The following is a 16283-nucleotide window of genomic DNA, read 5'->3' on the forward strand; positions in this document are numbered from 1 at the left end:
TACGTGCTTACGAATTGTTCGAAGACTATATTAATGTACATATTTATGTATATGAATATTAATATTTTTAAATTTATTTAAATTTATTTTGCAGCATCAACACTTCGCCCATGGAGAAGGTCCGCATCAACGTAGACGTGGCCAATCCACTCTCCACGCAAATAGCCAACATTTTAGCCACAAAGTCTGCTGGTGGCACAGGCACAAAGAAGTCCAATCTTGAGGAGTCTATACCATCATTTATAATTGAGCGGCCAGGGCAGACAGTTGGATCTCAATCTCAACATACACCATCCTCAAACCTAGACTTCACCATCGGCGAACAGGATGCCGTTGCACATGTACAACAAATGTGTCCACAGGTTAAAATCACACGCAAAGAGAAATTTATTGACGAGCCGCTTACAACTGACGTAGCTCAACAGGAGACTACTGGCGCTATGTTCGACATTAGCAATATGCCCATTGTGCTGGGCAATGAGCACTTTATGTCCGCACAGGGTGATATGCAAATCGTGCTAACTTCGTCTCCGGATGCTGAAACAAATTTGCGCACAGATGGTCCACAGATTTTGCAACAACAAATTCTACAAACTGCTTATAGAACATCAACGCAAACGGGCCAACAACGACAACGCAAACGTTCAACTAATCAACAACAGCAGCAGCCGTTGCAACAAGCGAGCAATGCAAATAGTCAAGTATTGGGTAATAATAAGCCTGGCATAATCATAATCAAAGCGGCACCGAGTGATTTGATAATTCAGCAATCGCAGCCGCCAGTACTGCAGGGGTCGCAACAGCAATCGCAGGCGATTGCCGGAGGCGCCGCGCAACAGTTGGCTATATCACCTACCGAAAAAACAACGACCACCACTTATAATCTGGGTTCGGGGGTCACATTGCGTCCAATAGCTGAGCCAAAGCAGAAACAGCAACAACGCCAGCAACAGCAACAACAGCAGCAGCAGAATCAGCAAACGTCCGCGAATAAACCAAAGTCACCGGCGGCCGCTGCTACTGGCGGCCGCAAGCAGGCTGGCAACACAATTACCTTGCCCAGCAGCATTACGGTAAAGCAGCGACAACAAAAAATAACGGATGGTATAACAAGCGCAACCACCACAACAAAAGCAGCACCAAGTGAACAACAGCTTTCACAGTCCGCCTCTGGGAGTGGCATCAAAACAGCACAAAAGCGTAATCATCCAACAAATTCGCGTCGCTCGCAATTGCAGTCGCAGGCAGTACAGCAACGACGCCGAACTGGTACAGCCAGCAGCCTGGCGGAGTTGCATCAGCAGCAAGAGGCCGTTGATGAGGATGCCGCGCTATTGAATCGACGCCTCAGCTATACAGAAGCACATGCGCCACCGCCCACCAAAATTCCCCGAAGTGCCGACAATCACAGTGAGTCAACATTTGCGGCGACGGCAGAGCAGCAGCTTTTACAGCTCCAGCAGCAGCAACGACAAAAAATACAATCGCCAACAACAACGCAGCCACCTCCACTGCATCCGTTACAGAATCGCAAGCAGCGTCATTCGCTGTCGCAACAGCATCGTAGAATGAGCACAAAAGCTGAGGTGACGGCGCCACAAGAGCAACAGCAAAAACAACAACAGCAGCAGCAACGATTGCAGTCAACGCAAATGGTGTTGTTGGATCAGCAGCAGAGTCAGTGCTTAGAAGAGCAACAGCAACAACAACAGCAGCAAGAGCAGCACGTAACGGCTGTACATATATCAGAATTGGCGGCGTCATCGTCAGCAGAGGAGATTATACCAGCGGAATTTGAAGCAGTAGAGCTGCAACCGTCCGAGGTCTACACTGAAGAAATTTTAGCAGAAGAGTTTGAAGCGAACGAAGTAAGTAAAAGGATGCAGTGTAAATGGGTATTTAATAATAACATCGTATCTCACATCGTTGCTAAAGTGCAAAAAAAAAATCTTAACTAATTATAATTTTTTATTGCGCAAAACGATGTGGTGACTTATAGTTCGATGAACGGCATCATAATCAATCAAAAAGTGAATTTTGGATTTTTGCTGCTTTTTGTATTTCAGCGACGATGTGAGTTACTCCCTTCCCATACCTTCCGAGCTTCTCGTCCGATTTGTGGCGTGCGCCTTGATGTCACTCAAAGGGGAGGGCAGAAATACACTCGCAGGTTTGCCTTTGCCTGCCGAGGGGCGACCGCTATTAGAAAACATTTTTTGTTTGTTATTTATTTTTGATGTTGGGTTGAACCGGGCTTGAATCCATGCCCTGCGGAGTGGCAGCGCTGCACTGCTAACCACTACACCACAGCGGCCGCCAATGTAAATGGATATTTTCATCACAAAAATAAAACGATCGCGGGATAGACTGCTCTTATCACGTTCTTATTATTATATTAGGCAACGTAAATTTAAAAGTTGATTAAAAAGTCTTCGACGTCGTAGAAAGTATTTCTACCGCATAACACTTATCATTGTCCGATGTGAATAACATTTTTTTGTCCCTGATTTAAGGAAAATTGTGAGCGTCATATCATATGGAATGCCAATGAAGTTAAAGCTAAGCTGCTTGACCCCTGGTGGGACTAAAGCTTGGTGCCTTGAGAGAAAGAATTTAAATGACTCTACCGTCGGCTCATCATCGACCAGATGAACTAACGACTGTTGGGTCGGTGGGGCTCTATTTAAATTAATAAGCGTGTAGGTACATATGTTTTTCCAATAGCTGTCATTTGATTCTGCAAAAATATTATTTACATATGTGTTTCCAAAAAAAGCAATACCACTTAGAAATTTCCCATTCCAAACTCTCAGACCCATCTAAGAGATATGTAGCTAATGATGGCATCTCTATTTCAAGGGCTAATAAATCTCCTTGGGATATTCTAGTCCTTTTATGATATTTCACTGTGGCCCATTGTTCTCTTTGTTCAAGCTTGTCTACGAATAAACAAGTTTTACTCTTTTATTGTCGGAAAGGGACGAAGAAATAAGTCCGCGTCCCTTAAAAGAAAAAAAAGCTTGAGCCCGATGAGATTCTAATTGGTGATTTATAATATTTATACAAGTACAGACTTATCATTGAATCGTCAATTGTAGGCGTAAAGTATGAATCGAGGACTAATTATTTTCGAAGAGATTGATTCTGGCCTACTCCCTTTATAGATCAGTAGCACAATTTTTCCTAACTCGAAAAATATACCATTAACTCGAGAAATACATTGGCAGATCAAAAAATATATCGATAACTTGAGAAATTTATCGACAACTCGAGCTGTTTAGGCGCGACTGCTAACACCACGCACCTAAAAGTATGTCACTGCTGCATGTGCAAAAATTTCCTTTATGCAATTTATGAAACTTTTGCACATGCACTTCTCATCTGCCATCTAATAAAACTTTCTTAAGTTATACTTAGATGTCACTTCAAAGTATGCTCATCCTAGTCTGATTCATCCTCCAGAGAATGTTTCCAGAGCTTTTTGCAGACTTTACCATTGGCCACAGTGCCTATCCACTACTTTTTGGTCCAACAAATATGTTTTAAATATATAAATACAAACATACTTGTCTCTTCTCTCACCAAGTTATTCACGAGGATTGTGTCGATAACTTCAGAGTTATGCCGGTAACTCAAAAAATATTTCAATAACTCAAGAAATGCATATATCGATAACTTATGTATCGATATATGTAAGAAACTCAGATAAATATACATACATAATAGGGCGGGTCAATTTGTATGGATTGATTTTTTTCGACATTGTTCCTAGCATATTCGGATTCTTCATGAAATTCTAAGAAAAAAATTCCTCCAGACCATAGCTCTAAAGTCAATTTCGAGCCTGCGCATTTTTAAAAGAAGATATATACAAAAATGAATTGCTGTCCGTTAGCCTCGCTAAGACTCGAAAACGGCTTGACCGACTTGAATATTTTTATTTTTTTTGGTTTGTTTTTTATAATATCCGAATGGTTAAAACGAGAAAAAAATAGAGAGTTGCCACCTGTTTAAAAATTCAGTATAAGTAAATTAATGACATAAATTAGATATTGCAATATGGGTGTCAAAAGAAAGAGGTTATGAAGGCTTACAGGCGAAAATATTTTTGATGGGGGGTTTCCAGCTGTTTCACAATTAAATTAAATTAAATTGGTAAGATAAAGTAAATATTGCAATATGGGTATCAAATTAAAAAGGTTTAAGAAGGCCTACTACTGAAAATATTTTTGAGTCGAGTTGCCACCAATGTCGAAAATTTAATTCAATAAAGTTAATAAGATAAAGTATGTATAATAATATAGGTGTCAAACGAAAAGTATTTGAAAAATTATTGATTAAGAAATTATCTATAGGCCTGTCACCTACCTGAGCGGTAAAAACTAAAAGCCATACTCGCAATTATTATTCAAAGCTTTTGAGGCTCGCATCAATGTAGAATACTGTACTGTGTTTATTGATGGCAAACAAAGTACTATCATGTTTGGCAATGATATCACCCCATCGAACAATGCACTAAGCCTCAATATAAAAAGAGAACAAAAGCCGAAGTTTTAGCCGAAGCAGTTGATACAAATGTTCCACAATTGAACTAACAAAAAAAATATGGCCTACGACTCTTTTATAGAAGCTGTGGACACTGGAGTAAATTTTAAACAAAAAACAAAACCGACTTCAATTCTCATATACAAATTTAAGAGTACCGTTATTTTCTTTATGGCCCAATTATCGGATCTAGATTCAGTTAGTAGAGACTACCTCTGAGGAACCACCTTTCCTTTAAAAAAGAATTGTAGAAAACGGATAACGTAGTCCAAAGTTATCCGGTAACATACATAAAAAAATATTCCGACGAATTAATAAAATATGCTGATTAATATTTAATAAACTGTTACTGCTATATTTTTTTTAATACAAACCTGTGCTTGGGAGTTTATTGATACGAAAAATTAATTTCTGACCTCTATTTTTTATTTAAAGAACCGCAAGATTGCACTACAAAACAATTTACATATTTTTTACTTTTGTAACGGGAGAAGTTACTGTATATTTTTTTTTTATATGTACAGTGTCGAACAAAAGTTTTGGCACAGTAAATTTTCGCATTATATATATGCAAAGTTTATAATTTATTTCCGATAGTTTTTTATAAAAACATAGTTCATACTATACCAAAGCACATAAAAATCAAATGTGTAAACTTTGTGCAAAACTCAGGAAAATTCAATAAATTTGCATACTAATTTGCAATTTTACATTCAGATTTTCAAGCAACTTCAAACTTGCACTTTGATAAACTAAAACTGAATGGATTACTAAACTGCATACTTGGAATTCTTCTAGAAAATACTTTGCCTATATTGCGTAAAATTCACTGTGCCAATACTTTTGTTCGTTACTGTAAGTAAATGAAACTTTAACTTTAAAAACCAAAAAATAAAAATAAAATAAAAAAATTTACAATATTTCCAAATTATTTTTCGAATCATAAATTTTGTTATGATTAATAATGTATTTATATTTTTTTTTGGTTTTAGATCCTTTTTGCTTTCAGCACAAGGTATCTTTTTTCTACTTTCTATTGTCATAGCCATAACTCCCTTTCTATTTTTACCAATCAATCAATCAATCTTATAATTTTTTTTTCGGCATTTTTCCTAAATACAAGTAGAGCTTTATAAAACTTATATAACACCAAATGTTAATCAAGCTTAGGATTTTGTGTTATCCGGGCAGGTAAGAACGGTAAGAACTAGAGCTCTAGATACCCGGGTATCGAGCAATGCGAGTAGCTCGATACTCGCTCGAAACTCGTTCATTGCTCAACTGCTCAAATGTTTTTGAACAATTTCATAAACAAAAGAAAATTTGTAAATTGTATTTGTCAGCAGCTGCTTTCTAATTCATGTTAAATAAATCATATTATTAAATACCAATGTAACAATCTTTGCATTATATAGCAATAATTTGAAAAATTTAAAAAGTTGCTACCAAAAATGTCAGTATAATAAAAAAAAACATTGCTCAAATTACTCGAAAAAACTCGAACTGCTCGAGCTCGTGCTCGAAAATTTTCGAGTAATGAGCATTGAACAAGTGTGCGAGTACTCGCTGCTCATATACGCGAGCTGTTTGAAAATGTGCGAACAAAATCTAGAGCTCTAGTAAGAACGGCCCATATATATGTACATATATGAAAGAATACATACATGCGACGTCTCTAGCCATTGTGTGTCACTCCTTTAAATTATAGTTATTTTTTTCTTATTGTATTAAAAAAATAACGTTCGTAACACTTTAGTAAATATTAATACATATATTAACTTAGTATATATTAAAGACTAGAAGATGACCCGGTGAACTTCACTTCGTCTATAACTTATCTGAATTTCACTTTGATCAATTATAACATATCTTCCAAATGCAATACATTGAGATCACTAATACTGCCTGCTGTTATACCTGATAAAAGATTCCACACCTATGAGATGTGCCACGCCCCTTTTTACAAACTCATTTATATACATATATTTTTCCATAAGCACCTACCATAGGTATCTGTGCATTTCAAATTTCGAGTTCATGTGACTATAATTCCGAAGTTAGAGCTGATTAAAAATTTTCACTATGGGAGGTATCCCCCATCCCCCTTCCCCTTGGCGAGTTCCAATTTTTTTACCCTATTATAGGTCCAGGAGTCATGGCAATACTTTGGCAAAATTTTATTCAATTCTGTCCATCCCTTTAGGCTGCAACCTGGCACATACATACATACATACTTCCACAAATATATAGTAGATTTGCTTTGAAGCGCCATATTGCGGTTCTTTAAACAATAAAATTATAGTTTGAAAAACTAAAACCTCCCTATTATAATTGCCATTCGTACTGTCATCAGGTATGTAACTTGAGTATAGCAATCGCTGCATCTTTTAGGCGCATCAATTTACATAGTTACATCCCCAGCTAATAAGAGGAAGGTAAAAAATAGATATCAATGAATTTTTCATATCACAAAACTCCGGAAAACAACTCTTTATTACAAAAAAAATTATTCCTAACACTAGTAAATATTAATCTGATTATGGACTTAGTATTAATTAAAGATATTTTCTTTTAAAATTTCGCAGGCTCGAAATTGATTTTAGGACTATGGCCTAAAGGGCTTTTTTCTTAGAATTTTATGTAGAATCCGAATCTGCTACGAACGATGTCGAAAAAAAAATTGACCCGCCCTAATGTATCGATAAATACATACGTACATACATACATATCGAGCCCTATTTTCGATTTTATCTGAAGTAATTGACAGAACCCAAGTTTTATAGGAGAGGGTTTTTTTATTTCCCCCTTAAACTGTATAATAATTTATTTGGACCCTTATTATGAGTTGCATTCGATTTTCGATCTTCGCTGGTTATCGAAGGTCGAAGATCGAAAAAAGAAATTCGTATTATGAGCTATGCAACCGTGTCGACATTTTCGTTGAGTATCGAATCTTCTCTCGAACAAAATTTTGCTTTCGATGGTGTGGAGAAGTGTTAGAAAATTGTGAAAAATGTATAATTTTGCCAAAAAGTAAGGAAACAAGTAATGTGAACAATTTAAACGAGCGAAATTTACAATAGCGCTATTTTTCGTCGAATGCGCGTCATAATACCAAATGAAAATTCGTTCGATCAGCACTTTCGACCACAATCGAAGATCGAATATAACTCATAAAAGGGGCCTTGGTTTTAGATAGGCAGCACTATCTTTTTAATAGGAGTAAGTATTAATTTTTTACATGGCTTAATGTTGAGAGATATGATGATTCTTATAATACTTATCGTGAACATATTGAGAGGCAATTGGTCTAAGTATTGGCGCTTACGATAGATTTTAAATTGTGTAGTCTAGACATCTAAAATACGGGGAGTGCGGATGCTTTAAGGATTGTTTGAAACAAAAAAAAACTGAAGTTAAGTCAATTAAATACATACACTGCCCCTCAGCAGAATAAACTCAGCTTATATTTACAACTTTAACTGTTTGGCGCATCTACTAGATTGTCCACATGCCATCTTTGTAAATGCAATGTTTAAGCCAATTCAATTCTCGAGAATACCACTTGATATTTTTGACGGTGTTTAAATCAATGGGAAACAGAATAGGTTTCGTGCAAATCTTTTTTCATTTAATATCTGGTTGCATGAACGGCAAAAATTAAAAGAAAAAATGGTAAGATGAAAATCTAAGCAATTTGAAAAGAGATTCAAGAGAGCAATTTCGAATTCAGTTGCAATTTTTCCTATACTAGTTCATAAAATATTTTGATAACAGAAATGGTCCGATTTTTAAACATTCAGTTGTAGAGGGAATTTTACTTAAAACTACAGCCAAAACTGCTATTCGCAATGAGGTTCTGTGCTCACATCGTCGATTAAGATAAAATTTTAACAAGTCGTTATAACCGATTTGCAGCAAATATGGCTCGATATATGGATGAACATCGCGTGCTTACGATTTGTCTTGAGAAGATAATTAAAATACCGATTGATGTATCGATAATTATTTTTATGTCGATAACTCTGTGAAATTATTGATAAATGTTATAAAATGTATGCCTATACATATCTAAATCCGCTACATGCAATCCTAACGATACACTATGGCTGAAATAAGCACTTTCTGCGGCCAAAAATCAACCAATGCAGATAGGCGCTTAAAGGCGTGTACACATGCTTCTGAGAACCTTAAAAGACGTTGGCTTGAAAATCAGAGAAATCGGCAAGCACCCACAACCACAGCCCAAATACCGGGTGTCCCAGACAACCCGTCCACCCTTTCTAAAATGGTTTCCCGTTTCGACCGGAAGTGAGTTAAACAGACCGGAAGTCGATTATTTTAACCGGAAGTTCATTCCAGAGAAACGTTTTTGACAAAAGTTACGTATTTTTGTCCGAAGAATCCAAATCTGTGGTAAAGCATGTATGTCCATTTTAAACTAATGGGCTCCCGGTCCACCCACACGTTGAATATTTGTTCATTTTTTACTTTGATGTCGTCTGAAAATAGTAATTTTATCTAACAGCAGCAAGATGCAGCAGACAATGCATACACCAAATGAAAGTAGATATAATATGCCCTTTTATCGGATATATATGTGTGAATATCATATCGGGCGAAATCGGACAGAAAGAGTCACACTCCACGAAAAAAGCATAATATGTTTAAATTTGTATAATCATAACATGCACTTTGAAACAGTGAATTTTTTAAAAACACAAATGTTTTTTAAAGCCACAATTGTTACAGTCAATAGTACATACCATTAGTATTATTTTCCACTGCAAAAATAAACACACCTCAAACTTTTAAAGTACGTAAAATGCATCCGCGTTCATCATTATAATATTGTAGCACAAACTGAAACCAAAAAAACAACATACTTTACATTGACAGATAGGGGACTAGAGTTGCTTTGCGGTCGTCAATATCTATATAATTTCTTTTCTAATTAGAGTATCTAGAATAAAATCCGTCTGTTAAAAAGGTTTAAAGCAAGAACTGAAAATTGGACTTTTGGCCGCAGAAAGTGGTTATTTCAGCCATAGTGCGATAGTACAAATTTCTGTTCTTTAAAGCCCAATTTATGTATATCGGGAAGAATTGTTAATCACATTACCTTTGTAATTTGAATTTATGGCATTCGATACGATACTAAGGTTCTGGTACTCGATTTCAAAAAATATCGGTTTAAAAGCTATCGAGGAAAAAATATCGGTATCGAGTGCCAAAAGTATCGGTATGGTATCGTATCGTGCGAAATTCGTGTCCTTATCGGCGGCTATGTTAGCAAGTAAACTGCCACATTTGGGGGTCGGAAAACCGCCCGTTATCGTCGAGGAAGCCACATAAATTAAATCGTGTTCCATAAATAATGGTAAATGTCTGCTCTTTCTCCAGAAGAGCAAAAGTGAAGATAACAGGGAGCAGTTTTGGGGGAAAGCCATTATTTACCTTTCAACTCAAAGAGTATATAATGGAAAACTTAATTATAAGACAATATTTACTCATCAATGACCTTTTCACTAATAAGTTTTCTTTCTTTTTTTTGCAATTGCAGCATACTCCATCGGTAATAGCCGTGCCATCACAGCCAGTGCCAGGCTACCCGGATACATTGTTGCTATGCAGAAGGGTGGGTGACGAGTGGGTCCCAGTGGTTGCACAACCTTTCTTCTACACTGGCAGCGATCAGCAATTGAGACCCATACCGAAGGAAGTACTGATCGGCCGCCCGATATTAACACCTAGCACAGATAAGACGACGGAATTCCCAATCGAAACCGATGAACTGCAGATGGTGGCCACTGGTGAAACCTACAAAGAGGAGACTGGAGTCACCATTTTAATTGGTAACAATTATGTGCATATGGAATGGGATCAATTCTTGGAAGTGATGCGCTCCAATGACGACGTGTACAATCTCCGCGATGAGAACGGACATGTGTTCCAGCTGACACGAGATGCCTTGGTAGCACTGCAACAAGATGCTAATTTGCAAGACAAATATCGCCAATTGCAGCAGCTGTTGGAAGAGCAACAATTGGAGGAGCAGCAGCAGCTGGAACAGCAAGAGTTGCTGCAACAGCAATTCATACAGCAATTGCAAACAGTTACAGTAACGGGGGAGGAAGGGCTTGAAGCGGATATCATACCACTCCTGCACATAGATACAACGCAAACGCTGCAACTGATAGGCACCGATGATGGCAATCTAATACTCCAGCCAACTTTAGTACAGCCGCCACTCTCCCCACCATGCACCCGACCAGCGCTCACCAATGCCACAAATGCGCTTCTCAATCAGACACCCATCATGTCACCACTCGAGAAGCCATCCACCGCAACAGCGACCACTTTGATGGCGGACGGCACTGGGCAACACATCGATTTAGGATCATCAACCGCACCCGATCATCTTGTGGCAGCTGGTTTTATATCGGATGATGCACCCAGCCGTCCAACATTAGGCGATAGTCTGGCCGTTATAGGCGTCGTACCCACGCAACCCACACTACTGCCTACCACTGTTACCAACCCGGCGATTGCGCCGCCAAAGTCCGATTTAATACCGAACATGACAACAGCCGCTCAAATGCACGCGCAATTCCGTCATGCACAACGTGCAATATACAATGATCCAGGGAGTTAATATTGTACCAATGTGCTGTATTTAGACAATCTGCCCAGTGGCTTGGAGGATGTGCGAGCGTTGAGAGAAGGCGGCGCAATGGGGAATGTTGTTGGCGCTAGCACTACAGAAGCTGATGCGACTGCGGCGGAAGCGGCTGGAGGTGTAGGCATGGGCGTGGATGAGGTGAATGATATGAATGATGTAAATATGGATGCAAATGTGGTAGGTTTCAACGAACATTACTTTTTCAATTAAACATCCGTTACACAATTACACCGGCCACATTGTATAACCAATCCCACTCCAACTTATGGTGCAGACCAAGTTACTTCCTACATACTCCCAAATATTTCTTTATGTAGCAGTAGTTACCTAGTACTATTTAGTTATATTTAAGTATGTATGTAATGAGTAGTTGCTTTACACCGAAAGTGAATATTTTGCGTGCACAGGTGTAATTCAAAAAAGCTAGCTTTTACTATGCGTTAAATAAAATATTTTAGTATATAATGTGTATAAATATGAGTCAGCAGTAACTGAGTTTATCCTGCGTAGATCTGATTCCTTTTGGAGGTTGTTACGCCGCCAATTCAATCTATGCTACCGGAATGATCCGCTTTTGTACTGGTACCGCTTTCTAATAAAGCAAATACGGGGTTTTCTCTATTGCCACATCCGACGTGGGGAAGTCATTGGCTACCACCGATCCACATGATTTATGCCGGTCTAGGTAGGTATCCGGCGCCGCTGTGGTCTAGTGGTAAGCAGTGCGCGCTTCCAATCCGCAGTGTCTTGGTTCAAGCCCTGGTAAAAGCAACATCGCAAAAAATATAGAAAGCGGGGTTTTTCTTAACAGCGGTCGCCCCTCGGCAGGCAGTGGCAAACCTCCGAGTGTATTTCTGCCATGAAAAACAGCTTCTCATAAAAATACAACCGTAGTTCGGAGTCGGCGTAACATAAAGGCGCACACAACAAATCGGAGGAGAAGCTCGGCAGCAGGGATCACACGATTTGTACATTTGTACAGATTTGTACATTTTCGCAGTTACAGAGAGGTGTTGTTTGGAAAGTTGTTAACGAGCTGAACTCATTCCGAACAAAAAAATTCTAAGCAACACCACTCTGCTGCTGCCAAATGTGCAAATGTACAAATCGTGTGATCCCTGCTTAAGCGCCAATCTATTATTATTAGGTAGGTATCCATCGTCCCAAGAAAGTCAATGCAGGTTCGTCGCCAAAAATTCTCGTAAGTGAATATCAGTGGTGCCTAAAAGTATACACCATGAAAAAGTAACACATACCATGTGTAGGCAGCCAAATTTGGCAGTTGAAGGACATCTAACTAGATGTTGCATGTGGTTAGGCGCACCTGCTTTTCTTTTGTAGACTTTTAGCGGCCACAATTAGCGATAGGGAATGCTAGAATCCGGTTGCATGATGTTAGATTTTATCTTTCTAGGACGACATCGGATAAGTGACCTCAGTTAACATAAATTTGTTAAGAAACTTTGTATGTAACAATAAATAATTTGCACTTGCTTGGCACAAATTGAGAAGTTGTCAACTAAATACAACAGGGGTTTTCACACCGAATTCGTTTAAGTTGTACTTGGTATTCTTTAACTCGGTAAACTTTTCCAAGTGGGAACATCATTTTGTTATTATTTTTCGTTAAACAGAAAACGAATCCTTTAATCAGCTTTATACTTACAGGTCTATTCTGCACGTTACCGAAGATTTTGTAACCGGAAAATTTTATTACCAAAAAATGTTACCAGTTCTTGTCACCGCGATTCTAGGTACGTTGGTAATGCAGTTAAAATATTCAGCAATTCAGCTATGAAGAGTTGTGCAAATTCTAGTATTGCATATTTCACGGGGCAATACTTTATTACCAGCTTATGAGATGGTAACAAAACTTACCGGTTACAATAGTGACAGGAACTTTATTCACCGGTTACAAACTTTTTATTACCAGCGCAGAATAGACCTGTTACTCATTATTTGTAATGTAATTTCCCTGCAAACCAAAGTTCCCGAAATCTTAACAAAATCTTTAGGAGGATCTCATTTCTCTAACGATTTTTTCACGAATCTTCAAAGAAAATTATATGAAGTGGTTGACACGAACTCGTAATGAAATTTCTCTACGAAAAATAAAGAAAATTCTGAAAAAATTCTGCTAGAAAATCTTCACATAGCAACGTTATTTTCATTGCTTTACCGATTTTCTTTTGAAATTTCCTAAAAGAATCGATGTGTGCCCAGTTTACTTCATTTTAGAAAATTCTGCAAAAAAACGGTTGAGAACTTTATGAATTCTTTAAATTTTCTCTACAATTCAGAATACTCTGAAAAAATGGTTGGCAACAGGGTTGTCAGCACAAATCAGCCGGTGGGTTAACGAATTTCTTTAAGATCCCCTTACAAATTTATGAAAGCTTACAGCTCGGTAACTCGGTAAAATTTTGTTCGGCCTTCTTCAATCAAATTCGGAAATACGCGTTTCAAACTGGCAGCCGAGATTGGTTGATCTTCCTCTAAGTCGTCGATATATAAATTTCCTGAGCATAAAGATAAGTAAAATCTTAAGTCATTAATACAATTTTTTTTTGCTCATGCCCACTGGCGGTAACTTGCGTGTGTTTTTGTTTTTTTGTAATGGTTTCACTGTCAATAACAAAAGATCAGCTCAAAACTTCAACAATCTGAAATCATTACCAATGGTGTGACCAGCACTGGCTTTAAGCAATTTATAAACAGGCTTGGTCTTGTCTCATTGCTAAGGATATTGAGAACATGTGCCAATCGCGCGATGTTAATATGTATTCGCAAAGTGAAAGTGCGGTGGAAAGGAATTTACTCTAAATACTTTATTGTTTCATAGTACTCTAAAAGCGACTAGAGCAACTGAGAAACCAGCTTTTTTGGTGGGCTAACTCACAGCAAGCAACCTGCTGTTTTAAGAACCAATTTTAAATAGGGACAGAAAACCAAAGGTATGCACGAAACTAAATCTCGTTCTCGTTGTTTTATTCCTAAGTTGCAACCAAAACCGAAACGAGAACAAAAGAACAAAAATTTCGCGAGTCTTTTTACAAGAACGAAAGTGACGAACAAAACCCTGGGGAACATTCCCCAGGCGAACAACATCCGAACAATACTTCGGGAATTTTTTTAAGAGAACAAAACGGGAACAAAACTCACCGAAACATTCTGGCAGTGAACAAAAGTTTAAGAAACTTTCTCTCCAAGAACAATTTTGGAACTAAAGTCACAGGAACGTTATGACAGAGACCGAACCAGGAACAAATCTTGTCAGAATTATTTTCGAAGAATGGAAGCGAAAAAAAAAATTTTCTTTTGTAGCGCTGCATTAGTTTGAAATGTTTAAATAATAATAAAACTAATTAAAAAAGAACTGAAAGTTCATTATGTATGCAAATTAAGTCAACGAAAGACTTAAGACACGAACTTTTCTTGCACATAAAATGAAAAATTGTTCCATAAATGGAACGATGATGATGAATGATGATAAACGATCTGAATGTTGAAATGATACAGACTTCCTTAGAAATAACAATCGCAGGTACCCCTCTTGTTCTGAACGATAAGTTCTCATAAGTTTTGTTCTCGTTATGATCTTATTTGATCCTCCTTGGAAACATCTCCCAAAGTTCATTCTATTCTTCTTGAGAACGTTCTTGAGCGTACCGTAGAAGGCGTTCTCGGTCGCCATTTCAAATTGCGGATAAATTACGTATGTAATTAAATAAAAAAAATGGAAAACCTACAAATGGAATATACAAGAGTGCGACTTATGACCTTAAATATTTGCCGATTATAGAAAATACTTAAAAAAAAAGGTAAGAAATCTAGCATGCAATCAACTGTGAGAATATTTAATATCTTGAAAACGGACCGCAACGGTTATGATATTTATAATAAAAAATGATGTACATATAATTTAACCGTTAAAATTGGATTTCTAATTTTCCGATTTTTATCTTATGATTTTTATTTTTTCTATCATGAATAATAAGTTTTTGGTATTTTTATTTTTCTTGATAAACTTCTAATCGTATTTTTTTCATATTATAACCGTTATTTTTAGGTTAGGTTTTTTAGATCATTAAATATTTATAACGGTAATTCAACAAATCTCACAAACGATTTAATTTCACCAAAAAAAAAAAATCAAAATAAAGTTTTAAAGATTATTCTTCATCGAAAAAGTAATCTAAAAATAAAAATCTATTGACTGACGCCAGTCGCCTTCGGGTTACCTTATCGAAATACAAAGGAATTAACTTTATGGGTCGATTATCGACGGCCAGTTGCCGAAACGATATTACAGATGGCAACTGGCAACTGGAGTTGCTACAAAGTGTGTATACGGGCAACTACATTTTTGTGGTTGCTGTGAAGGTTTTTGGAGCATATGTATGTAGGAGCGAAAATTTAAAATTTGAAATTTTTAGTTTTCGTGGTGAATGTGCTTTTGGTGAATCAAAAGCAAACTGGTGTAAAGTTTTTTCCTCTATCAACTGAAGCACCTCTTTTGAACCCAGAAGATAATTTAGGTAGGCCTTCTTAAGTGAAGCCATTCAAGAGGGCCCACCCAAGAAGGGCTGAAAAAGTTCTTCCTTGCATGCCTTCTAGAAGGGCTTATCCATTTACAATTTACGCGAATGCATAAATTTATATTATTTAGCATTACAAATTAATTTTAATAAACCTTTTAAGTTGCAATAACACAAATTTGATATAAATCTTAAGCAAATACTTCATAGATGTATAAATTTTATAAATTGAAGAAGCAACTTTAAAAGAACTCCCCCAAAAGGCCTTCTGAAGCACGTCCTATAAAAGCCCTTCTGAAAGGCCTTCTGTGGGTAGCGAAAGAGGAAGGCCTTCAATTTGTGCCACTCCATACAAAAAAGAAAGGAGAAAGGAATGTAGAGTGGAAGGCCTCTTGATTCTCAGGCTTTTAACTCCTCAAATTATCTACTGGGAAACTACCGACATTCCAAATTTCCCGATGTGATTGCTGTTGGACTTCCGTCTGAGAAAAACCGAAGCGGTGTGCACTCTTTTAGGA

General features: G+C 37.4%; 1 protein-coding gene across 2 annotated transcripts in view; it reads left to right on the forward strand.

The window, feature by feature from the left end:
* The window catches only part of LOC108363169 (uncharacterized), a 41696-nt gene extending 29632 nt beyond the window's left edge, over nucleotides 1–12064 (forward strand). For both annotated transcript variants that reach the window (XM_017616451.1, XM_017616452.1), the window contains 2 exons: nucleotides 95–1868; nucleotides 10109–12064. In XM_017616451.1, the coding sequence (XP_017471940.1) occupies nucleotides 95–1868; nucleotides 10109–11200 (2866 nt within the window). In that variant the 3' untranslated portion in view covers nucleotides 11201–12064. The remainder of the gene's footprint in view (nucleotides 1–94; nucleotides 1869–10108) is intronic.
* Nucleotides 12065–16283: the final 4219 nt, after the last annotated feature.

The sequence above is a fragment of the Rhagoletis zephyria genome, unplaced genomic scaffold, assembly GCF_001687245.7.
Source record: "Rhagoletis zephyria isolate East Lansing unplaced genomic scaffold, Rhagoletis_zephyria_1.1 Rzeph_scaffold_01206, whole genome shotgun sequence".
In the NCBI taxonomy this organism is placed as follows: domain Eukaryota; kingdom Metazoa; phylum Arthropoda; class Insecta; order Diptera; family Tephritidae; genus Rhagoletis; species Rhagoletis zephyria.